This window comes from Diceros bicornis, chromosome 4 (genome assembly GCF_020826845.1).
Source record: "Diceros bicornis minor isolate mBicDic1 chromosome 4, mDicBic1.mat.cur, whole genome shotgun sequence".
NCBI lineage: Eukaryota > Metazoa > Chordata > Mammalia > Perissodactyla > Rhinocerotidae > Diceros > Diceros bicornis.
Window position 1 is genome coordinate 3913481 of NC_080743.1, and position 25623 is coordinate 3939103.

The window sequence follows — 25623 nt, forward strand, 5'->3', positions numbered from 1 at the left end:
TAAAAGCTCAGATATATACCGAGGTCAGTGTCTATTTTAAAAAGAGAATTTCAGACTTTCTTGACTGCTTGTGTTGATGCTAGTCAGACATAAAAGATAGGAATCCTTTTGAGTTCTAATGTAGCACAGGCACAATTTATAAGAAATATTTTTGGAGTTACAAGCCCACTTTTCTTTGAAGTTTACAGAGTGGTTGTTCATATGCTAAAATAACGACTCTCTTTGGTCTCTGTTAGGTATCTCCATGCAGTAGCTAACCCAGGGCTGATTTCTTTGACCGGCCCATACTTAGATGTTGGAGGAGCTGGCTATGTAGTGACCATCAGTCACACAATTCACTCATCCAGGTAATAATTGTTTAGTAATTTCTTAAACACATCAAGGATATTTTAAAAAATTTGAATAGTAGACACCAAAGATTAGTAGAAAAAGCATGGCCTTTGAAGTGAGGCAAGCTGAGGTGTTCGTGTCTTCTCTAGCTGCACCATCTTGGGTTCCCCGAGCTTCCCTCGGACTTGTGTAAAAGGGGGATAGTACCTACCTCACAAGGTTATCTTGGTTGAGTTGATGAAAAGTTCTTAGCCCAGTTCCTGGCAGCCATGAGGAGGCTTATGAAGAAGAAAAAGAGAGATGTTAGATTCAGGAGAGCAGTCTGTAGAAATGCCAACCAAAGAAATAGCAGCAGAAGCCAACAATTATCGTTACTAGGGAGTGTTTCTCTAGCAAAGGAGCATACTTAGGGAAGAAAAAAAAGTATCAAAACATCAAATTTATTACCTCTTGTATTTGGATCTAACTCTTCAGAATATGGGAGTTTGTTGTTGTTCCTGTTGTTTTTACTTCATCCTTGCACTGCCTCTTGAAAAATAAAAAGGCATTTGAAAATTGATTTTCCAGGGATGCAATAAAATTTCAGTATCACTGTAAATATATTTAGAGTGTTTTGTGTTTCCTGCTTTTGAGGCTTCAAATTTAAGCTACAATTGTCAGTGAAATGTTGGGTGGAGAGGCAAGTCGAACATGTTGTTTTAATCTCTTTGTTATACAAATAGTGTTTTACCCTAGCAACCAAGAAAGACCACAGTTTGACTGGTACCTGTAATGATGCCTTAAAATTTATGGGCGACAGGTTTTCTTGCTTAACTTGATGCTTTTCACTGGTGCTCATTATGTATCAAATGACTGACATTCCGTAGAATTCTTGTAATGCATGTTCTTTGGGAGCAAGGATTGGGAAGCAGTACTGTGTGGAATTTCAATATCATTACCTGTGTCTCCATGGAAAACAGGGCCCTGCCACCAGCCAAATGTTGATTCCTTTGAGGGGCATGGTATCTGGCTCTGTCAGCTGCTCCCGTAATGTAATATTTCACATGTAAACAAGTAACACTCATTTAGAACAGACCTTTTCCATGTTTTCATTAACAGACCATCTGTCAGGCATACGCCTACTATCGCCTGACTAGGAGACTCGTCATCCCTCCTACATATTCTAGTCAGTTGAGAAAAAGTAGACAAATGTGATTTCTTTGAGGGGATGGGAGGCACTTTGATCTTCAATGACAATGACATGAGCCAGAATGGGCTCTTAAAGGTGTTGTTGGGGGGTAGGGAGAAAACGATGACCCACGAACATCTCACTCAGTCTTGGGCGATCCATCAGGCTTCTCCCACCTGGCCACTCGTTATCAAGAGAGAATTTTCTTTCTTTCAATGTTCTTGTTGTTGGCGTCGGGGGACTGCTGCAGGGAGGTGCAGATTTTTATGCTCGTAGACATATGTGTGCGTGTTTTTGTTGGAATTTGGATGGGTGGAGGAACTTGCATTTAGTTTGTTTACAAGTATCTATGGTCAGTCCAAATGAAACATGATGGAAATATGGTGGGCTTCCGGTTAGAAAAACCTGGGTTCAATTACCTTATTTGGCTCCTTTTTATAGTGTGTTTAACCTACACAAGTTTAGCTATTCAAGTTGAACAAGAGTTAAATGGCCTATTAAATCCTGAATTCTGTCCACCCGCCTCTCGATGAGAGCGTATTCCAGGAATAAGTGTCTGCTCTTGCCGTGATCAGTATGCATTCTCATGGACTTGGTCATTTGAACGTTTTCCTTAGCTGAGCATGCTTTTATTATTTGAAGCCATGTATTTTTCATTCGGCATAGTTGAGAATGCAAGTCAACTACCACCTCTGGTTCTCAACCAAAGCACCTGTAGCTTTAATGGATGTATTGCTATATGGGCTCGGTGAAGGTTCTTTTTTCAAATGATTACCAGGATTGTGGCCTCTTGTGCCAACGTGAGAACCTAACCTCCTCCTAAGTTGTGATTCCACTCTGGAAAAGGCGATTTGCCATTTCCTGTTTGTGTGGCTGTGAACAAGTTCCTTCTTGCCTTAGTTTTCTCACCTAAGAAAGAGGGGTATTAGGGCCCATCTCAGATGATTATTTAAGGATTACGTTAAATAATGTATGTGCAGCTCGCAGAAGAGTGCCTGGCACACGGTAAGGGCTCAGTGTTAAATGTTAAATACTTTTTTTATTATCATTATTATTATTATGTTCCGTGACCTCTCTGAGCCTCGTGTGAAACAGGTAACGATGCCTGTGTTGAACTGATAGAATGAGCATGAGAGATGAAGCGTGTAAAATGCCTGGCACTGTACTTGACAATGTCGAGTCCCAAATAAATGGCAGTTATTTTTATCATCATGCTATTTATGCTTTAAATTTCTGGCATTTTAATAAGTCAGAAGAGAGAACTTAAGCTACTGTTCAACTTGTCATGCAGCATTCTCGTTCGCTCTTGGTTTTCAGAAGTGGTTTGGCTGATAGCTGGGGGAGAGCCCCGTCCATTTCAGTGCTCACTTATCAGCTCCTCATAGTAGCTGTGCTGTGGCTCTTCCATTCGCATCATCAGTGGCCTGAGAACCTGAGCGTGTATTCTTTAGAGAATGATAATGCTGGTAGACACGATGAAGTACAGTCAATGATTAAAGGACTGGTCAGACGAGTCTTTGGCAGTGAAAATTGCACACAAGTGCTGCAAACAGCACGGTCCATTGTACTCAGAAATGTAGGCTTGGTTTGATTTTCCTAGGGTATTCTTTATGAGTTGCTATGGTAACAGTGTACATTTTTGAAATGCAGGTGAAATATGACTGCTAGGCTTACATGGGCAATCTGCAGGCTTTTCCTTCAGCATGTTGATCATATTGGAGCAGAGGGTAGTCATAGGGGAAGTTTAGAAACAAAATGAACTTGTCCCAAAAAACCTGAGTTGTATTTTTCGCTGAGACAGCTGTAGTCTGTAGAAAGAGCCAGATTTGCACGCTGGTCTCGATACCATAAATAAAATGTGATCAGTCATGTTTAAGTCTTTTAACCATTCTAAGCCTAATTTTTCATTTATAAAATGAGAACTAGAATTCCTTCCTGACATCTTTGCAGGAAGTTAAATAGATCGCATAAAATTGCTTGGAAACTCTTTGAGTGCTGTGCAGATCTAAGGAGGCAGGATAACCTACCGGTTAGGAGTATGTGCTTTGGAGATGAAGACACTGAGAGTTTAAATTTCTGCTTCTTCTAGTTATTCACTATGTGACTTTAGCCAAATGCTTAATCTTCTCAAGCTTCAGTTTTCTGGAAATGATAATACCTCATAAGGTTTCCATGAGAAGTAATTGAAATTGTATATTCAGATGCCCACCAGAGTGCCTGTAAATTGTGACTCTTCAGTAAATGGAAGCCATTACTATGATCATGGCTTTTCTTTAGACTCATCCCTCTTTCCTGGACAACCAAGAGATATTTAAACTTCTTTTGACTGATGCTTCAGCAAAACATTATTTGCTACAAATCACAAATCCCATATGAGGTAACTGGGTCTTGGATTTCTTCCATGGGGGAGTTGACATTACTTCAGTAACAATAGGGGCTCTTAATGAGGCAATAGCCTCTCAAAGACAATCCCACAACATGGTCCTCCCCCATCCCATGCCAAACACAGTTTTGACGGCAAAGCTCTGATAGAAATTTCATTACAGGTCATGGTCACTTTTTCTAGAGGTTTTTTTTTTGAGGGGGTTGCGGGGGAGCACTGGGAATGGAGGTTGGTGTAAGTTAGTATCAGTGGTAACCAGAAGGGGGCAGTTGTCTACATGGCAAAGCTAATTTCAGCCCAAGTTCTGATTTTCCAAAAGAGGATTTTATCTTGGGAAGTTTATTCTGAGCTTTCCAGTTACTATTTTTTAAGGTTTTTGTCAATAACAGGTATTTTCTTTATAAAGAAATCAGGCTAGTAGATGATGGTAATGATGGGCTCCTGGAATGTCCCATGTTGGGTAAACCCTGCAAATTCCCAGCCACGAAAGTACAGGAGTTCATTGGCCAAGCAACCCAAGCCCCTCCAGCCACCCATGAACATAGATTAAAAAGAACCTGGGTTCCAAGTGAGAAGTCCATATTTCTGATATATCTCACAATTTCTCTGAAAGAATAATAAGTTCACTCTCTGTCCAGGCCTGAGCTTTGAACTCTGTCTAGTTTTCTTTAGAGTAACTTCTTATTGGGTGTTTTCAGTATGTTAGGCATCTTGCTAAGCACTGTAAACACACCATCTCATTCAGTCCCAATAACAGCCTTATGAAGTGGATACTACTCTTATCCCCATTTTCAGATGAGAAAACTGAGGCTTAGAAAGGTTAAGTAGCATCTCAGGAGCCACATGGATAGAAACCAACAGGACCAGGATTTGCCCCCAGATGCTTGATTCCAGAACCAAAGATTAGCAAGCACCATGTTGTACTGCCCAACATACTCTTCCTTGGCCCTCATTTTTTTGAGAGTAGCATTTTAGAATGGAGAAAGAACTGGCCTGTGAACCAGGAGAGCCTTGTTCTAGAATATGAGCTGTATTTTGAGTAGAGCCAACCTTAGTGTTAGAGAAAGAAAACTAGATGCTATTTTTACTAAGCTTTGTATGACCTTAAACTAGGCAGTTAACCTTTGAGATCTCAGTTTCCTTATCTATAAAATGAAAGAAATAATTGCTCAGGTTCGTTGTCTAAAAGTTCCTTGTTGGAAGGAACCATAGTAGCCATGCATCTGACCTCCCACCTGATGCCTGTTCCCCCATAGTCTTGCCTGAGAATAATCTAGCCGCTGTCAGAACATCTGTAGTTGGGACTAGCCGTATTCCGCAACTGCCATCTTTCGGGCTGATCTGAAAGTTCTACCTTTAGTCTTAAATTTTTCTCTCATCAAATCTCCCTATTATGCTAAATCATTTAGTTGATCATTGTTATGGGGGTGGAAAATGTGGAGGAACAGCAGGCATGTATTTCTGAAACCATACAATGTCCTTAGGATTGAACATAGCTTTTACCTTTAAATAAGACACACCTCTTGTTCTCACTGGTCCTTTCCACATGAAGTACACAGCTGTCTTCCGGGCACACCGTAGCTGTGATGGGCATCGACTTCACGCTCAGGTACTTCTACAAGGTTCTGATGGACTTATTACCAGTTTGTAACCAAGATGGTGGCAACAAAATAAGGTAAGCCCTTCAGGGACACTATTTCCTATCCAGCTGCAAAATACAAAGAAAATGAGGTCAGCACCTCTGGTTGAATGGCAGCCACGTTGCCATGGTCAGGACCAGAAGTGCAGTCCCTGACCTGGGCCTTCTGTTAAGAAGGTTTTGTCCTTTTATTTTTCTAAAATGCATCCATTCATGATTTAGACAAACAAACTTGGCTCATAACAAGGAGAGAAACTGCGGCACAGAATTTTCCAGAAGCTCTTGTTTCCCTAGGAGTCAGTAATTAGAGGTTTCCCATTTCTTGGGTGCCAGAAAGACCAGAGGGTACTCTTGGGTAATACCTTTGATGTTAACTGAGTTATTCAACCAAAGTCTTCATGAGATGTTCAGACGCTTAGACTGTTCCCTTGTACATTTCCCCAGAAAGAGGCTCATGGAAGTAAAAGTCTCTGCTGCCAGAATTTCTGAGGTGTCTGATCAAAGCAAGGGCATCCCCTTGATTTCATACAGGCCACTTTTAAAATAGCTTTCTTATTTCAATCTCATGGGCTCATATCACTGCTGAATTTCACACTGGCCCTTAATGGGGAAGTGCAGGATTCACAGCAAACTGTTACGCTGATTGCAGAGTAATTGTAGTCTTGATTAGAGCGAGTCTAGCTTTATTTATTTAGTGTTTCCATCAAATATATTTTTGTATGTCCCTGAATGTCATATTTTATGTATGTTTATCATCAAAAGAAGAAATTGTATGGTTTATTTAAAGTTTGTGTCTATAAATACTCAAGGCCACTTCCTTTAGAGTCTCCCTCTGAAAAAAGAATAAACTTCCCACTTATACACCCTTGAAAAGATCGAGTCCATCTTACTAGGACTGGGTGGGCACATTCTGTATAATCTATGCAGGTGACCTCAGAGTGAGGAGTAACTCTGTCACCTTAAACTGTATGCCAGGTGATCCAAGAATACAAGAATAATGTATCTGTCTACCTGCCTGCCAGCCTTCCTAAATGTTTTTCAATGAACACTTAATCCAGAACATGAAATAAATACCTTTGTTTCAGGGCTAGCAAGAAAAATGCTCTCTGAAAGTGTAGAGAAACAGCTTATAGGAGTGAGGAATGTCACTTCTTTTGGTACAGGTGCTTCATAATGGAGGACAGGGGTTATCTGGTGGCACATCCAACCCTCATTGACCCCAAAGGACACGCACCTGTGGAACAACAGCACATAACCCACAAGGTATTTGTTTCGGAGCTGGTAGCTGAGTTCTCCAGCAGCCTGCTGCTCATTAATTATATGGCATATGTCTTCTGTTCTGTTTGGCCTTGTCAGGAGCCCCTGGTAGCAAATGATATCCTGAACCACCCGAACTTTGTCAAGAAAAACCTGTGCAACAGCTTCAGTGACAGAACAGTCCAGAGGTTTTATAAATTCAACACCAGCCTTGTGGTAAGTCGATTCCTGAACCCTCTCCTGTCCCGTCCCACGATGGAAGATGAAGTGGAATAATGGCTGGTGTCTGACTATTACTCCTGCCTGTCTCATTGCCTTGGAATTATAGAATGATAGGACAGAGCAGGACCTCAGGCCAGCTCCCCAGTTTGACAATTATGGGATATAAAGCCCAGAGTGGAGAAGTGAATATTTTAAGGTCTCACACTTGGTATTTTGTTTTGGTTTTGTTTGTTTAAAGACTCACCCAGGCTCCGCCCTTTGAAATGTCTGCTGAAGTCTGTTCCCACACTCTTGTATAAATATCTGTGGCACCATGTGTCTCTCTCTTCCTGTCCTCTGGAGATCACGAGTCTCCTTAACTTTTAAGGCCGAATTAGGTCACTTCTTGGTCATCCATCCTGTTAGATGGGAGCTCTCGTGTAGATCATCTGAAAATAATTGCTTATTTTTACCTGAGAATGCTCTGTATGATTTGAGGTGCTGCAAACTTACCTGGATATGATTAAAGATCTTAAGGATATTCTTATTAATTTGTAAATAATCCTAGCTAGAAGAAAACTAAAAATGGGTAATGACAGAACCAACATTCAAAAAGTTATTCACACCAAAAGTAAGTTTTTATTTAGAGTACGTATTTATATCTTTAATTGTATAGTTAAAATTCATTTTAAAAATGTATCGGGTTAAATGAAGATCCTAAACTTAGTGACAAAGAAAGCGATTGCAAAAACAGTTGTCTGGGAGATAGAAGAGTTTTACAAATGAATATGTTAATAGGATAGTGTGTTCAAAGCAAGAGAAGTCATTACTCTCTTCAGACCCCATACCATTCTGAGGAACACTCTCCTTAAAGGGACGTTGACAAACTAGAGTGTAATCAGAGGGAGGTAAGGTTGACATATGCAAGTCTGACTCACTCTCTGTATCTTCTGTCATTTGTACAATGATTTCCTGAGTCTTCAGCAGACAGAGCCAGGGTACTCTGTTGGAAATTTTTCAGAAACACAAATTTTAGTGGAATATAAATTAGAATAATTTCTTAACAGTCCAGGTTATTCCAATATGGAATTGGAGCGTTCCTGGGTGTTGGAGCTAACTGGATGATAATCCTGTCTTATTGCTTACATTATAGAGGCGGGCATCTTCCAGGCAGTGGGAAATTCATCTAGATCTCTAAGAACCCATTCCACACCATGACTCTCAGAGTTAAGCTTACCCTCACCGTGCACATATACAGGATGACTGGCGTGGAAACAAGCGTGGGATTAAATAATTGGCCTCTTACATATGACACACAGGCAGAAACGAATGACCATACTCAACTTTACAATGCTGCTTTTGAATCTTTGGTTTTCTATATGGTAGACGAATTTGGCATTTGAAGAAGCTGGCTGTCACATTTTCTTGTTATAGAAAGAAGAGGAGGATGATTGCTTTAGTTGGATTGTTTAAATAGTCTGGAAGCAGGAACTGGCCTCTTACAGAATGTTTGGTTTTTAAATAATTTTATTATGCTAGAAGAGAGCTTTGTTATCCAAGGTGGGCATGGGGGGTGGGAATGCCTGTTTTCTGGTTGATTAGATTTGCCTTTGAATAAATTTTAAACTATTCCTTACCTGAAAGTTGCCTGTCATTGCTTCTTACAGTTATTTTCATTCTATGATATATTGTTATGTGTTTAAAAAAAGAAAGGTTACAAAACTAGCTATAAAAATTTTATCTGTGTAAGTGTAGATAAAAGAATGAAAACATATGCACAACTGTTAAATGAGAATTATCTCTGACTGATGGTATTATGAAAATTTTTTATTTTCCAAATATTTAACAGTGACTAAATACTACTTTTGTCATCAGAAATAGGCAAAGTTTTATCGTAAGCTATTTTTAGCAGATGTTTGAAGGGTTTTCCCCGGTATTGGGCTGCTCTGTGCACTGTTGGCTGTCACCCCTGACGCTGGGTTGTCTGCAGGGGGATCTGACGAACCTTGTGCACGGCAGCCACTGCTCCAAATACAGGCTGGCGAGGATCCCGGGGACCAACGCATTTGTCGGCATTGTCAACGAGACGTGCGACTCACTCGCCTTCTGTGCGTGTAGCATGGTGGACCGGCTCTGTCTCAACTGTCACCGGTAAAAACGCGACGGGTCGTATTCTCTGTTTACCACGCTGTTGAATATTTTAACTGATGCCAGTCATTTTGAAGTGGCATCTGCAAAATAAACAAAGTGCTGGGGTGTGTCCTGGAGAAAAGGGAAGTCCTGGTTACAGAAACGTTTAGAGCTGTGCTGTTTGCAGCATCTGTCCAGAGAGCAATGGATTGAGGCCACTTGTGTATTTAAACCTTTGGTCATAATTTCCTTTTCACTGTCTCTTTTAACTAGCTTGAGGTTTCTTTATTCTGGTTCCTTTAGTGTGTATACAATAGAGAGTTTGCTATTGACCATCTGCATAGTAACTTCTTGCTTTTCAGAATGGAACAAAATGAATGCGAATGTCCCTGTGAGTGCCCTCTAGAGGTCAATGAGTGCACTGGCAACCTCACCAACGCAGAGAACCGGTAAAAAAAATACATATGTATGTGTGTGTATACATAAAATATATGTGTGTGTATGCGTATACATACACCTACTGGGATTATTGTTTATAGATTTGATTTGGGTTGGGGTGTAAGAAGATGATTCATTCTAATGATGAAACTGTTCAGTGAGCCAGATTTCAGGCTCCATAGTGCCTTAAAATGAAGTCCACTTTCAGGTTTAAATTTAATTGCTATGAAAGTATTAAGAGTATATGTGCTACATACAAAAAATATGAGACTGTTACAAGCACTAACTAAGTGCCTGCCATGTATCAAATACTTGAGGAACGTTGTCACTTAGTTTTCAAATTAACCCTGTGGTAAATATGTAGCTACCGTTCACACACACACACACACACACACACACACACACGCTAACACATAATATAGCATTATTTATATTAGTGAAAAATTTTAAGACCAGTTAAATAAATTGTGGTAAGTCCCTTCTCTAGAACTTAAAGAAAGAATATTTTGTGCATACGTATACTAGTATATGTTTGTTCAGGCATAGAAAAAATGTCTAAAAGGACCTTCATTAAATTGTTAACGGTGGTTACCTCTGAAAAGTTGGATTTAGAATGGTGAGTGAGGGGAGATAACATTCACTTTTGATTGTATACATTCCTATTTTGTTGAATATTTATGACTTTCTAATTTTTTTGATATTATTTCTGTTGTATATAAAGATAAACAAATTGAAGCTCAGAATAGTTAAGTGATTGGCCCAAGGTTTCCTAGAGCTAAGTGGGAAAGCCAGGATTCAGACCCAGATCTGCCTGACACCGTAGGGGCCAGGGACATGATGGGTTTGGCACGTGCGTGGTATTGGTCCTAAGCCCAGAATTGCTCCTGCCTAGAAACCCAAGCTGCGAGGTCCACCAGGAGCCGGTGACATACACAGCTATTGACCCTGGCCTGCAAGATGCTCTCCACCAGTGTGTCAACAGCAGGTGCAGTCAGAGGATGGAAAGCGGGTAAGCGGTGCTCAGGGCTCGATTTACGTCAACACGATGGCTGCGGGAACAGAACCTGGTAAAGAGTGCTGACCAGGAGCCTCGCTGGGCTTTTCCAGCTGATATTTATCATTCCCTTTCTTGATGTTTTAAAAAGGTGTATCGACTTTTCAGATCCAAAACTGATTTCCACAAGCCTTAATCCACCAGATTTAAGGTTGTCTGGTTTCCACTTGTTATAGCTACTTGGCGTCGGTACCACGTGTTAGTAGCCTCATCTGTGGATGAGAAAGTTGTTCTTGAAATAAAATGTGAGAATAAACTTGCGAGGGGACATGGCATCAAGAAGCAAGGGCACGAGGCAGGAACTCGTGGGCTCCAGAATCAGAACCCAGCAGTCAAGGCTCTCTGTGTGATACGTGGAGGCGCCTCAGTTTTCGTCCTTAGAAAGCAGATATGCTTTGTGGTAGTTTTGGAAACTAAAATCTCCAAGTCTGTGCTCCCTCCCCTCCTCCTTGGGGTGTTTGGGACTAGAACTCATGGGAACAGTGGCTGTGGCTGACTAAAGGGCTGGGGGTGGGGTGATTCGACTGTCGTAGCTGCAGGTTGTCATTTGATTAAACAGTGGGTGGAAGGGGGCAGCCACTTCTACTTTTGGTGTATATTTTGGCAAAAGAATGATAGGGCATCAGATAAATTAGTTTGAGATATTATGCAGCAACCCAAAGTCAATTAAGTTTGAGAAATACTGCAAATGTTCTCTTAGAGTCTTTCTGCACTTGACATATTAAAAGTCCTAAGAAATTGGCAGTAAGGAATCTATTTAACTTATCTAATATTTCCCAAACTTATTTGACCCTGTTTTCCTTCCTTCCTTCCTTTTTTTTTTATGGGAGCTGTTAGACTGAAGTCTAACAAACCTTGAGGCCATTTGGTCTTTTAAGATGGTTTGGAATAATCCTGCACTAATCCATGATTTGTGGATTTCGTGGTTTGGTTCACAGAGAGCAGTTTTATTTCCATCATTTCCAAGTTGTTGAGGGACATAAAACAGCTCTCCCCGGCAGACTATTGCTATTCTCATTTTATAAGTAAAGGGAAGCAGCGCTCAAGGAGTGACTAGTAAGCGCTAGTAAATGATGGAACTCTTGAGAGCTGTCTGATGCCCAAGCCCATGGGCTCTCCCTCGCCCGACACTGCTTTCAGAACACTCTGCATTGTCTTTCTGGCAGGGACTGTTTTGGTGTGCTGGATTGTGAATGGTGCATGGTGGACAGCGATGGAAAGACTCACCTGGACAAATCCTACTGTGCACCCCAGAAAGAGTGCTTTGGAGGGATTGTGGGAGCCAAAAGTCCCTACGTTGATGACACGGGAGCAATAGGTATGTTTGTTGGGAACCCGTAATAATTTAATTCTTGAATACACATTTTCCTGCCTATGTAGATGTCAGAAATCTTAAATTGATTCTCTGCTTTCCTGATTCCTTTGCCAGTAGTTTTTAGTTACAAACCCAAGGCAGATAATTATCTTCAAAGCTGGCTAGATATTTTGTGCAGAGTGAGCAGCCATCTGTCCTGCCAAGTTTTGCAAGCCTGGAATTCATTCCCATAAAGCTTTTCTGAAAGCTCTCAGGCCTAATTTCCACATGGCTGAGCTCTGGAGTTGGTTTGAATGTGCGTCCCAGCTCTCAGAAGCACAGGGCTGACCATGGGTGGACTGACCACTGTCCGTCTATTTCCTGCTGCAACCTTCCCTCACAACTTTGCAAGGCAGGTTTTGTGGCTACAAATCATCGTGTAGGGCCTTGGGGTCCATGGAAGCCAGAGTTCCCTAATGCATCTGGAGTAGCTTAGGGTGGGGACATGGACACTGTAGGGAAGAACACCTCTGGGATCAGGCCCCAAGACCTCAAAAACGTGACCTACATCCCTCGGTGAGCTTTTTTCAGTGTCTTTCTGGAGTTAGCACAAATTCCTAAAGCTTAGCTGGCAGGTGAGGCAAATATTTAAACCTTTAGTTAATTAATGCCTTGCCTTTTAAGGTCTCCCCATGTTAGCCTGTCTGTAGACTAAGACGAGCTCCTGTGTGAGGGACAGTTGAGCTCACATGTTACTGCTGACCCGGCTAGGATGCGGTTGAAGTGACCTTTCTCTAAGACGTCACTTTATTCGCCCACCTGCAGTCTCCTGTCTGAAAAGTGCAAATGGTGTTTTAAAGGGAACCCATACGCTTTGAAATGTGATGTTTGTCGCACATGTTGATTGTACCTGGTGCCGTTTATTTTGGCGGACCAGTCACATGTTCCCCAGAGAGGCCCAGGTGGCCCTCCCCTCTGCACTAGTGCCCTCTCTCCCACGAGGAGCCCACACCCAGTGAGCGGGGCTCTGAGCACCTGGCGCTGCCTGGTGAGTGATTCCCACCAACCGGCTTGTTTCACCAGCGCCTGCCCAGTGTGCTCTCGCTGTGTGGGGCAGCCAGCATTGAATTTGAGAATGAGGGATTCAACGAAGCTGCTGCTCCCACCTTCTGGTGGGTTTTCTCTGACGGCTTCACAGCTCAAAGCACTGTTCTGACTTAGCTTCCCCAACCCCCTTCCCATCTCATCCCCATTGCACCTGGGAAATCACACGGGACATCTGTTTGTTTATTTTAATGAAGGTGATGAGGTTGTCACACTGAACATGATTAAAAGCGCCCCCGTGGGTCCTGTGGCTGGGGGCATCATGGGCTGCATCATGGTCCTGGTCCTTGCTGTGTACGCCTACCGCCATCAGATCCACCGCCGGAGTCATCAGCACATGTCCCCTCTCGCTGCCCAAGGTGAGCTCGAAATGCGTCCCACGGCTCCTCCAGGAGGCAGCAGCCTTCCTTAGGTTGTTCCAAGGCTGGAAGGCCAGTGGCCAGTCGTGTAAGCCTGTAAGTAAATATAAGAACAGGGCTGTGTCCTCAGCTTCTGTAGAGTAGATTCCCAAGTCCCCAAAGCCTGCTGTCCTCCTGTGGCCCAGAGCCCATTCTTTAGTGCCTGGACTCTGCAAGCCTCACGTTGATTGCCGAGAAAATCCCTGGATCCTTTCTCTCCTTACACAGCACTAACCCGCCACAGCCTGCCTCTGGAATAAGCTAGTCAGGGCAGCTGGGATGCTGAGTGGGAAATTTTATTCTTCACTAAGCTCAGATGTGCTGCCCCAGCCGTTCCAAAAATGACGGGTGGACCAAAGATCTCCCGGTCACCCTTGGCAAGAAGGTGGATCTGTCCTATTGCAGCTGGCAGTAAATAGTGTGAATGAGCTCGCGTTCGGAGGAGTAATCGGAGGAGTAGTTGAAGTCACGTAGTCAATGATTCATCTGTAACCATGGCTTCCATACCAAGACTTAATCGTGGTGTCTGTGCTCGCTTACAAGGAGCAAAGCATTTAATGACCATCCCCATCCTCCCTACAGCCCCCAGGGGTGTACTGGCCTGAGCTTTGTGGAAATGAGGCTCAAGTATCATTCTTTCTGGACTCGGTCAGGAGCCACCTAGCTCCCCCTTGCAGCAGGAAAGACAGGTCGATGCTGGAATGTTTCACTGTGACTGCAATCCTGACGGGGGATCAGGGGATAATGTTGCCGGATTTAGTGACAGGCTCGTGACGAGGCTCTTTCCCCTTGGTGAGATTCAGTCAGACTGAGGATGACTGCCCTCCACGTGACCTTGTGCCTGGCCTTTCCCAGGATTTGTAGCACCATTTGTCAGCACAGTCGGCCAGGGTTTCAGACCCCTTCCTTCTGTCTCAGGTACTTTAGGAGAGGATTAAAAGATCTGTTAGCCTCTATCAGCTTCTTTTCTCCTCATTCTTCAGAAATCCATTTCAGATGCCTCTCTCGATTATTCGCTCTTGTTCTCTCTCTTCTGATTCCTGCTCCCTCCTCCTTAAAAAAAAATAGATGGGACATCAGTTCATCCTTTTGCAAGATAGGACTCGTTCTTGATGGAATGCTGTCACCCAGCCATCAAACAAGCACTCTGCAGGGTATTGAAGTGAGAGATTTTGTTTGATTAAATAGTCATGTTTCTCTCTTTTTAATGATGGGTAGAAATGTCAGTGCGTATGTCCAACCTGGAGAACGACAGAGATGAAAGGGACGACGACAGCCACGAAGACAGAGGCATCAGTGAGTATTCCGGCTGCCTCGCTGCAGAATGTGTCAGCAGGAGGCTGATCCACAGTAAATATTCCGTCTTATATCCTTTTGGCTTGCATTAAAATTTAAGAAGCCTTGACACGATGGGGTTTTTTCCCCCCCATTTTCATTCGGAGTAAGTATAGGTGTTTGCTTTGTTTTAGAAAATCTCAAAAGATTTATGATGTTCTTATTGGCATTAAGTTCTTTGGTCTAAAATACCTCACCCTTCTCTTTCCTCCTCCTCCTCATCACTTTGCAATATAGTATTTTAGAAAGGGAATCAACAGGTATGCTTTTTTTTAAACCCTTAACTAATGTATACAACTGAGGGGAAAAAAGAGCATTTCTTTATCAGAAGAGAGTTCCATTAGTGTTGAGACATCCTGGCCTTCAGCTGCTTAGTGCAATCTTCTTGATGCATGTTGGATGCTTGTTACGTGGAGATATGTAATTAGGAACCTCTCCCTGCCCTAGATCTAAAACCAACTCCCTAATCCTCAGAGTCTTAAAAAAAAATATTTATTCTAGCTCTCCAGAGAACACTCCCCCAACGTGTGAATGAGCGGCTCAGAGCCCGTGTGGGTGATACGGAGAAGCTGCTGACACTAACCATCCTTGCCTTCCCACAGTCAGCAACACTCGGTTTATAGCCGCGGTCATCGAACGCCATGCACACAGTCCAGAGAGGAGGCGTCGCTACTGGGGTCGATCGGGAACAGAAAGCGATCATGGTAAGGTGTAGCTTTCTGCATTTGAGGACTGGAGGAACCCGGTGTACTCCTGGGGGCCAGTGCTCACACCCACCCTAGTCTCTCCCTCCTGTTCTGTACTCAAATTATTTTGACATGGTTTTCCAAAAAGACACTTTTATAAGAGCCCAAAGGTAGTTTTGCTTATGTCTCAGCACTCCCAGCTGTAGGTGAAATGACCTCTGGGCACACAGATCGCTTCCTGGGTTTTCTCCATAAATAAGGATTCAGATTGTCTCATGGAACCTGCCTTCCACTCCACTTGATTCTCAGTGAGTTGGCATCCTCAGAGGTCCTCGAGTCTGGTGGTGTTGGTTGGCAAACACCAGCATCATTAAGGGCTGTCTCAGTCACATATTCTTGGGGCTTGGCAGGAGTCCATGCTGGCCTCTGGCATTCTCCAGCCTTGTCTGAGAGGCCCACGGAAGTCTTCACCAAATGGACAACGTTTGCACTGAGCTTTGAAGGATGCTTAAAGAAGAGTTAGGGGCATAGGATATTAGAGGCAAAGGGACTAGTGTGTACAAAGTCATGGAACTGTATAAAGTGCCTGTGAGATGCTCAGGAAGGGTCAGGGCTGAATTGTGCGGAGGCGCTGAGTGCTAAGTGAGCTACAAGCTCAAGACTTGGCCACCACGTGGCTTCTCACCTTCTCCGTTTCACTGTGGCTCGTTGTCACAGGGAGCAGCAGATGTGTCCTACTCTCTGAGCATCACTGTCACGGTTCCACAAAAGTATGAGTGGTAGTACTTTTCTTGTAATTGTAAAATCTTTTTATTTTTCATATAGCTGTTCAATTTCCCAGAAATCTTTATTTTCTTCCCAGAATCAGGTCTTTTTTTAATGCATAAATAATGCATTTATGCCTTTTTGACTCTGCTTTCTCCACATCTACCTTGAAAAAAAAAAGTCTTCAAACTGTGCTCCCACACCTGTGCTAAAAAATTCAGGAGTAGATATTTGTCGGAGCAACCAGAATTGCCTTTTAGGTGACAGCCAGGTGTTCAGACTCCCTTTGGAAAACAGGAGAAGCTAAAGCTCTGATTTGTAAGTTGGAGACTCTTAATTTGGGCTTTGAATGACATTGTTCCCACCAACTAAATGGAAACTCCGGGTTTCTATGGAGAGTCAAAGCAGAACTTAAATTTTTCAGTTTCTTTGACTTGCTGCCTTTTTTCCCTAAAAACCTTTGAACCTGCATAAATTCGTTCTGCCAGGCAGTTCTGTGCCTCTTCTCCTTTGAATAATAAAACAGGTTTGAGGCTACTCAAGTTCAACAGAAATAATTTCTTATTCAGCAGAAATTCTGAATCCTTTCTCTCCCCCCCACCCTTAGAAACTGCTTCAACACAGAGCTGGAATTCTGAGTGAGGTTACGATGTTCTGTTAGCAGTCCCATGGTCTTAGTAAAATGGCAGATGAAGCGACAGCTGAGATAAAAGGAGTAGAGCAGCGTCAGTATCTTAACGCCAGGGCGTCTAGCTAAGGGCTTGCCTTCTTTGATTTTTCACAATAATTGGATCCCTCTTATCCCCAAGGAATGAAAAATAGTTTCTCGTGCAGACAGAATGCAGCACCGAAAGAACTGGAAGACGCTGGCATTCCTCGTAATTCCAGATGCACCACAGAATCAATAGCATTTAACTGCATGTTGTCACATCCCTGAACCTGTATGGTGGGTCACTAAAATTAGGGGCATCAAGCTCGTGTCCCTGTGATCCCTGGAGGATAAGCCTTGTGTACGCGTTAAAACAAGGATCTAATCTCATTGTTCTGTCTGCATGCCTCTTGCCCGTCTCCTGTTTGGTGAATGGATTGGGCATCTGCTGTTTGCTAGGCACTGGAGGGAGGCGGAGAAGGAGTGACAGCATCTCCGAGGCAGCTTGGTGTAGAAGAGCTTATAAGACAGGGTCAAGGAGAGGTCACTTGGAATCCTACCTCCCCCACCCCCTACAAGCTGTGAGACCTTAGTGAAGCTACTTTGGACCTCAGTTTCCTAATCATTAAAATGAGATTAGAAATTCCTACCTGGTAGAGCTGTCATGAGGGTGAAGTGAAATAATGTGTGGCAGGCGTGAGCTCAGGGTGGACCCCTTCGCCTCCATGCCCACTCTGCCCTCAAGGAGTTTACAATCTGGGGAGAAACTGTAAACGAGTGCATGTATTCATAAGACTGACAAGAGGCTGAATATGACAGCTTCCTTAAAGGAGAGGATGAAGAAGAAGATGGGGAGAGAGTTCACTTTTATCTGCAGGTAGATCTGGGAGGACCCCAGCGGAGAGGTGGCGTTGGTGCTGCCCTTGAACTGGTAGGGTCAGGGTCATAGCGCATGGCTCTCTGCTACCCAGAGAGCATATTTCCACGTGAGTCCCTGGATCTGAGGCACAAAAGGAAACTCAAAAGAATTAAATATATAAATGTGCGAGTACTGAGGTGACTAGACTTTTGTACTGTGGTTCAGAGTTGTGATATTCCTAGAATTAAAACCGAATGTTACCAAGCTAAACTTGGAGATTTCAGGCTGCATTTTTATTTAGAAGTATTTCATGTGGCTAACAGAGTTTTGTGTTCCAAAGGAATCTAATTTTAATTTCTGTTTCTTGAAAAAAAATGCTCAAAATAAGAATTGTTTTTGAAAAGTATAACATCATTTGTCAATATTCTGAGACCACTTAGAATGATTGTTTTCAGCACTTGACTATTAACTGTTACACTCACAAGGGAGGTTAGAAACAGTTACTACCTGTCTTTGCTTCTAATTATGTATCTGCTTTGCCCATTATTTCTCTTGAAAATATCTTGTTCTATCTAATCATCAACTGGCTTATTTTTAAGTTAAAAATCACCAATATATATTTGTTCCTGTGAATCTATGTTTTGGTTACCATTGCATTAGACACCTCATGCATTATATTAAGCAACATTTTCTCCTTATGAAAGGGAAAATCCTCCCTAGTGAAGCAGATTTCAAAAGACTCAAAAGGCAAATGCTGAACCTTGAAAACCTAGTTGGAAACTGGTCTCACTGCCCAGGAGCACTTTCCAGAGGTGCACACATGCCCTCCTGCAGTTACTCTCTGTGACCACAAGGTGGAGAGTGAGTCCCCGAGGGATCCACGTCCCTAACCATCCGGAGCGGTTCCTAGGAACCGTCAAGTAAATATAGAAGCAGAATACAAAAAGCAGAAGCCTAGATTACTCTTCTATTCTTACTGGAGGCCTGGCCTCCTTCCTGAAGCCTGTTTCTCGCTTGAGATCATCTTTGCAGAGACTTTTCTGCATACACTTTTGGAGAGTAGAGATATTTTTCCTTTCAAAGTGCCTGTAAATATCCTTTGTGTCTTAAGTAGTGCTTCCTCCTCCCTGCATCAGAGACCGGTCTGTCTTCTTCATCACTGTTGCCAGCACTCACAGAACTCCCTGGCACTGAGTAAACAGTTAATTTGCTAAGTGAGCATGTGTCTGGCTTCCTCCTGCTTCTCCACGGCTTGCTGCTCCCTCCAGATTTTCGTGAGTTACTGAGATATGGGGAAGCCTGAGTAAGTTACTGAGGGATCTAGCAATAGGATCACACTGAGAAATTAAATGAAATGGCCCCCAGTTCTCATCTGGAAGCATCAGGAGAAATAGGGGTGCCCTGAGTTGCCTCGGGGACAGCTGCACCGTCACCACCCCTCGGGCCTGTGACCAGCCAGGTTCAGAGCATCCCTGGACTCAGAACCCCCGGGCCAGGCCCAGCGACTCCTTGGGTGAATGTCACGGTAGACACAACACAGATAACTAAACAAACTCACCCATGCCAGCTTTGGGAATAGAGTATGTGAATTTTTTTTAATTACGTGCCTGCCTTATATGAGGCATTGTGTTGAATATTAGGAATACAAAGATGAATAAGTCCTTGTGCTTTAAAAAAGAATTTGCTAATGGACAAGAAAGCCCTATAGTTTATTGTAATATGGTAAAATCTAAGACAGAGATGTGCACAGAATGCTGTTGAAAATTACAGAAGGGGCGCCAGACCCCATGTGGGTGGGGGTGGTTGGGAAGGCTTCCCGGAGGAGACCTTCAAACTGAGGCATGAAGCACAAGAGCAAGATGAGGGAAGGCGGGGGGGAGCCAGGCAGAAGGACCACCATGAATTTTCCACCATGAATGTGAAAATGAATTATCAGTTACCGTGGGTGCTTGTAAATGAGCAGAGATAGGAAGCCATCCAGGAGTATTTGGAAGCAAGATGAAGACAGCCTAGCACTCAAGATTGGCCAAAAATAATCAACACAGACACTGAGATTTTTCTAAAACCGTGTTTTCTACTTTGGTCCCTGACGTGTAGAGCATAAGGTGGGTTAAGCATCCATAGCGCTTGGTGGTTGAGGTTTTAGAGCCGACATGGCATTCTAGACAGTGCTGCCAAAGCTGAGAGGCTTGTTCTGCCTCCTGATCTCTTAATCTTGTAAAGGCATCACTGTTTGCCCAGGTTCCGAACCTAGAAATCTTGACCTCATCCGAGGGTGTCACCCCTCCTGGCATCTTCCCCAAACAAGTCCAGTCACTCACCAGATCCAGCCCACTCTGCACTCGAACAGTCTCTTGAAGCCAGCTGCTTGCTCCACTGAGACTCTGCTGCTGTCCCACTCCGGGTCCTCGGGTCCCTGCCTCGTCCAGCCTCCTGTCCTGAGCCTCTGACCCCTCCTTCCTCATCCAGCCTCCTCACTGCCACAAGATAGCCTCTTAACGCAGCTGTGTCATCGCCAGCCCCCCACCCCCGGGCCCTCGCCTGTTACTAAATCCTAACTCGTAGCTTCAACCAGACTTCTTTTTTTTTTTTTTTTTTTTTTGGTGAGGAAGATCAGCCCTGAGCTAACATCCGTGCTAATCCTCCTCTTTTTGCTGAGGAAGACTGGCTCTGAGCTAACATCTATTGCCAATCCTTCTCCTTTTATTTTTTCTCCCCAAAGCCCCGTAGATAGTTGTATGTCATAGCTGCACATCCTTCTAGTTGCTGTATGTGGGACGCGGCCTCAGCATGGCCAGAGAAGCGGTGCGTCGGTGCGCGCCCGGGATCCGAACCCTGGCCGCCAGTAGCGGAGCACGCGCACTTAACCGCTAAGCCACGGGGCCGGCCCCAACCAGCCTTCTTGATCTGGCCTGAGCCTGCCTGTCCAGCCGCATCTCCGGCTTCTGCCGCCCACTCATCAAGCTTTTCCCCTTCCCCAAAGGCCCTGGAGCCCTCCAGGCTGTGTCTCCCCACCTGCAGCGCCTCTCCACTCCTTTCTTTACCTGATGAAGCCTTTCGCTCCCCTGAGGGCCACCTGAAGTGTCACCTCCAGTGTCCTCAGCTGCATTAGCTGGCTTTGGTGGTCCTTCCGGTGTGTTTCCCCTTCCTGACCGAGGCTTCTCAGGAGCTGGGCCTCATATTACTGCTCTTTGTTGAGCCCCCAGCCTGGCACCTGGACCAGAAGGCTCTCAGGAATGACAGACACACAGCAGCGACCTTGTCCTCTTCCGCCCTGACTCTCCTGGCATCTCCACATATGTGACCCGCAGACTTTCAAAATCAAGATGTGCAAAAAAATTCATTTTCTTCCCTGGGACTTGGGATCTCCAAGTCTTCACCTCGTATCGTCCTGACTCAAGTCGCTGTCCCCTGTAACCACCCCTCACCCCCCACAGCCCCTCCAACTGCGTACCAGCTTCTGTTGCTGCCACCCCTGAGGTCGCATTTCAGCCTGTCCAGTCCCATCCCCCTAATCTTAATCCTCCATCTCTCATCTGGGCTGTTGTGATAACATCCTGACTGCTCCCTCCCTCTCCTTTTTATTCATCTTCCAAATTGCCACCAGAAATCTTTTTAAAACACTGAAATTACCACGCATTTTTTCGGTCTGCTCAAAATCGCATATTCTCTCTCTCTTTGCTACTTTGCCATGGCCTTTATGAGCTGACCTTTCCCCCACCACTTGCCCTGTCCCCGGCTACGGCTCGCACTCCGCCTGGCCACGGGGTGCAGGACAACCTCCCGCTTCACCCCCTGTGGCTCTGCTCACCTGTTCCCTTGCTCGTAGCCACTTACCAAACTGCTCATCCACTGAAGCCCGACTAAAACATGAGTTCGTGTGTGAAGCTTTCCCATTCCCCTAGCCAGAACTAGTTACTCCCTGTTCCGGATTTCAATTATAGCACTTACCGTTAGCTGCATTAGAGTAAACCCAGCTTCGTGAATATCCGTCTCATGCTCGGCTGTGAAATCCTTAAGGAAAAGAGAGGCCTCTTATTTGTGATTCATAGTCTCTCCCTCCAGCCCCATGGCCATCTTCAGTCAGTGAATGATTGAGTTGCGCTGTGCTTATCCTAGTTTTACTTCTCAAGCACTAGCTTTTGAGCTCCTTTGTGCAGGGACCAGGTTTTCGTCCTGGTGTCTCTTGCAATGCCCAACACAGGGTCATATACACTGGTGCCCAAGAACTGTGTGTTGAGTTGGACTGACTGAAATAATTCTGTCCTTTGAGAAATGATTCATTGAGGACAGAGAAGTGCCTTTCTCATTGTGCACAGAGCGTGCGTTTTCAACCACAAGCTGTTCTTGCTGGCTGTATGCAAGCCCATCGGTTTTATAGCCACAAACGTGACTAGTGCTACTCAGGGTGAGTGCGGAGTGATGCTAACCGTAGATGTGGTGGAAATATTAATGAGCTGTCACTTCTCAAAATTTTTAAAGGGGATTTCTGCAATATTTAAAAACACGCCAGGGTTCTTGGAATGGAATTCTTTGATCAGCAAGGGCATTTTCCTTTGAAACATGTATTACTTAGAATACCAAAAGGAATGAATCTTTAAGTACAGTGAGCCAGCTTCCGGAGAAGTGCAGATGCGCCTGCTCTTGCTGTGGCCGTGTGTGGAGGTGGTGCTTCCTTGGGTCCTGGAACTTCAGGCAAGTTCCTTAACCTCTCTGATCATGTCCCTCAACTGCAAAGTGGATATTAAAACACACACACGCCTCACTGGGAGGCAGGAATTCCGGGACGTCAGTGCCCACCGAGGAGCAGGCGTGCAGGTCCTGGGGCTGTTGTTTCCCTTCCTGTGGCGCCACACTCGGGCTTTTGGAAGCCCAGCTTTCCCACCAGCCCCCGAGTGATCTGAGTCCTCTTAGGATCTTTTTCTTGAAGCTGCCTTTTTTTTTTTCTTTAAAATAAAAAATAGTCTTACCCTTATCTCGGGGGAAAGTGTAAGCAGATTGTTGCCCACACACCAGTGGTGGCTCTCTGTGGATCGGATGGGACGTGAGGTGATTTGAGTTTCTGTTTTGTGGATATGAGGGTGTGGGGAAAGGGTTCTTGTATTTTTGTTCTTATCTGTACTCTCTCAGCTGTCTAAAATGTGTTTATTGTGTAATTGTTTTAAGAAAAAAGCAGTTAAAAGATCTCATTGAAAACAAGTCCCGTCGGTGTCTGCTGATGTAGCGCAGACAGGAACACCTCCCAGCGCCTAGTCCGCAGTGACATCTCCTCCCTGCGTCTGGAAGCTCTCAGCTGCTTGTCCTGTTCATTTTCTAGGTTACAGCACCATGAGCCCCCAGGAGGACAGCGAGAATCCCCCGTGCAACAATGACCCCCTGTCGGCCGGCGTCGATGTGGGAAACCACGACGAGGACCTGGACCTGGACACGCCGCCGCAGACCGCCGCCCTCCTCAGTCACAAGTTCCACCACTATCGCCTGCCCCACCCCGCGCTCCATCACAGCCACCACCTGCAGGCGGCCGTGACAGTGCACACCGTCGACGCCGAGTGCTAACAGTCTCCCCACCCCTCGGACGGCGGGAGCTGGGAGATACGGAATGTCCTGGAGGGAAAGAGAGCCAGCGTCAAGTCCACAGCAAGAGATCCCTTGTGTTTGTGCTTTGTCCAGAGTAGGCTAACTCACTTTCTGCCTGTTAACATGTTTCAGAATAAGGTAAACAACAACAGAATCACATTTGTGAAGATGCGAGGCTCGTTCTGAAATGGAGGGGAAATAAGCCTGATTAACGAACCTGCCATGATGCTAACGGAATGGAACAGAAGGCAAACCTCCAAACAGAGAGTGAAACCTATAAATGAAGCATTGGGAACCTTCGTTCAGCTGAGCCAGAGGAACGTTCCAAGGAGCCGGAAACCTCGGGCTCTCCTTGACTGGAAGAGAGAAATCTGCTCCCCCGGGTGCTGGGAACGTGGCACATCCAGACAGAAGCGTGGGCTCTGAAGCTTCCACCTTATTCCTTAGCGAGATCTGGGCGCCACAGTTGCTGTAGGGAACTCACATTAAGCTCTAAATGATGCATCTCGAAATTTCTAAGTAAAGGATTATTTTTCTACTATTTATTGAACTTGCAAACATTCTCAAACTTTGGGGGAAAGAAAAGGAAACACATGAGAAATTTTCAGCAGTTATCGAGCTGTTTTGTGTGTAATAAAGTGGTTCTTTGATTAAGGAGTTCTATTTCTTATTTAACTGGTGTCGTCCCTCTGCCCCACTCCACAGAGTGGGAAAACGAAGACATTTTTCTCTCTGACTTGTTGACATACGTTTTCTTTAGAACAGCATTTCATGGAAACACATCTTTGTTTGTAATGCAGTCTTCTTTCTCTGTTTGACAGAGGTGGGGAGGGGCAGAGGATTCTAAGAAGCTTTTAAAGACATTTTATGGGTTTTTTTTTTTTTTTTTTTTAACTCGTTTCCACTCCCCAGACAATACAATGCTTTTCTTAGGTTTCTACGAAACCTAGTATTACAACCCTAGCCTTTCCACTAAGGGAGGGTTGGATTTATTCTCCTTGTTTTAGAGACTATAAATTTTAAAATGTCCCATTTTGATTCTGAGAACATTGAACACATAAAGGAAGAAGTTTTTAAAATTCAAAATCCTGATTCTTAAAGATTTCTTTTGAAATCATAGTTAAAAGCTGCTGCCAGTTATCCAGAAGTTAGCCACCACACTGCTTTGTGATGTGTACAGAAATTAATCAACCCTGGCTAATGTAACATGGGGCATCGTAATTTTACAGTAGTGTTCTAATTACAGCAATGTATGTTAGATTCACATTTTGTGATTCAAATATGTTATAAAGACATTCTTGCACCGTGTGTGTGGTAAATCTCCATTTATATGTAGTTGGGAAAATTCACTGAATAATGTTTTAATGATAGGGTACTATGATACAATGTAAAAAACATTGGTTCTTCAGCAGTGCAGAAAGTTCTGTGTGCTATCAGGAAACCCCTTCATACTGTGTATAGAATCGCAGTCTAGTGAAATAAACTGTATGAATGGACAGTTTTGGTGGTTATAGTGGTTTGTTAATGTACCACTTCTTGTGCCTCAAGGCAAATTACATTCACCTTGTAACCTAGCAGATCAGTTGTCGAACTGAAAGTAGACCTCAAGTAGACCATCTCAACTATGCAAAGAAATTTAAGAATATAATGGGATAAAATTAAAAGCAAATATTTAAAAATGTGGGGAACACAGCTCCCCCTTCCTGAGCATCTAAATTCGTGTCATTAACAATAAATAAATGCTTATTCTCTAACTGCTGGAGAGAATAGATGACTTTCCTGTCTTCCCAGAAAACTAAACTTCTCTGTGGGATACTGGGTATTTTTCTCAAGTTGAGAACCTGTATGTTAATGACACTGGCTACTTGATGGAGGGGAACTTGGTGTTTTCAAGAAAGAATCACAAAACTCAGAGCTAAAGAAATAAAATGTATACAGCCGACTCAGAGAGTGACAGAAATGCATTTGTGTCTTTGGGGGTACGTGTCTCCCCTGACTGAGAAGATACCCGTGTTTTACAGCTCCTGTAGAATATGGCGGACAGGTTTATGAAGTTTTCACCTTCTAAGTTCCTTTTTGTCGTCTTCTCCAAGTGTTGCATATAATGTTGACTAAACATTGTTCATGTTCTTAATTGTTGTATAAACACAAAAATTTGTTTTTGGAGACTTTTTATCATGGTGACCAATATTGGTGCCTTTGCCTCACAGATGCATTGCTTGTCAAACTCGAGTCTTCCCTGAAATCCTGGGGGAGGGTCCTCCTGATGCCTTCTCACTCACTAAGGCCTTAATGTCTGTGACCACCATTGCTTATCAGCGTGGACGAGTGTCAGAGCCGAGGGTGTTCCAGGTTG

At 44.0% G+C, this 25623-nt stretch overlaps 1 protein-coding gene across 2 annotated transcripts in view; it reads left to right on the plus strand.

The window, feature by feature from the left end:
• Positions 1-24765, plus strand: part of CACHD1 (cache domain containing 1) — a 202017-nt gene extending 177252 nt beyond the window's left edge. Inside the window, exons 16-27 of one of the 2 annotated variants that reach the window (XM_058538219.1) lie at positions 237-347; positions 5434-5556; positions 6684-6783; positions 6877-6993; positions 8969-9129; positions 9471-9557; positions 10439-10555; positions 11767-11918; positions 13196-13357; positions 14615-14692; positions 15334-15435; positions 23008-24765. In XM_058538219.1, coding sequence (XP_058394202.1) covers positions 237-347; positions 5434-5556; positions 6684-6783; positions 6877-6993; positions 8969-9129; positions 9471-9557; positions 10439-10555; positions 11767-11918; positions 13196-13357; positions 14615-14692; positions 15334-15435; positions 23008-23246 — 1549 coding nt within the window. In that variant the 3' untranslated portion in view covers positions 23247-24765. The remainder of the gene's footprint in view (positions 1-236; positions 348-5433; positions 5557-6683; positions 6784-6876; positions 6994-8968; positions 9130-9470; positions 9558-10438; positions 10556-11766; positions 11919-13195; positions 13358-14614; positions 14693-15333; positions 15436-23007) is intronic. The other variant, XM_058538218.1, reaches the window with a different exon arrangement.
• Positions 24766-25623: the final 858 nt, after the last annotated feature.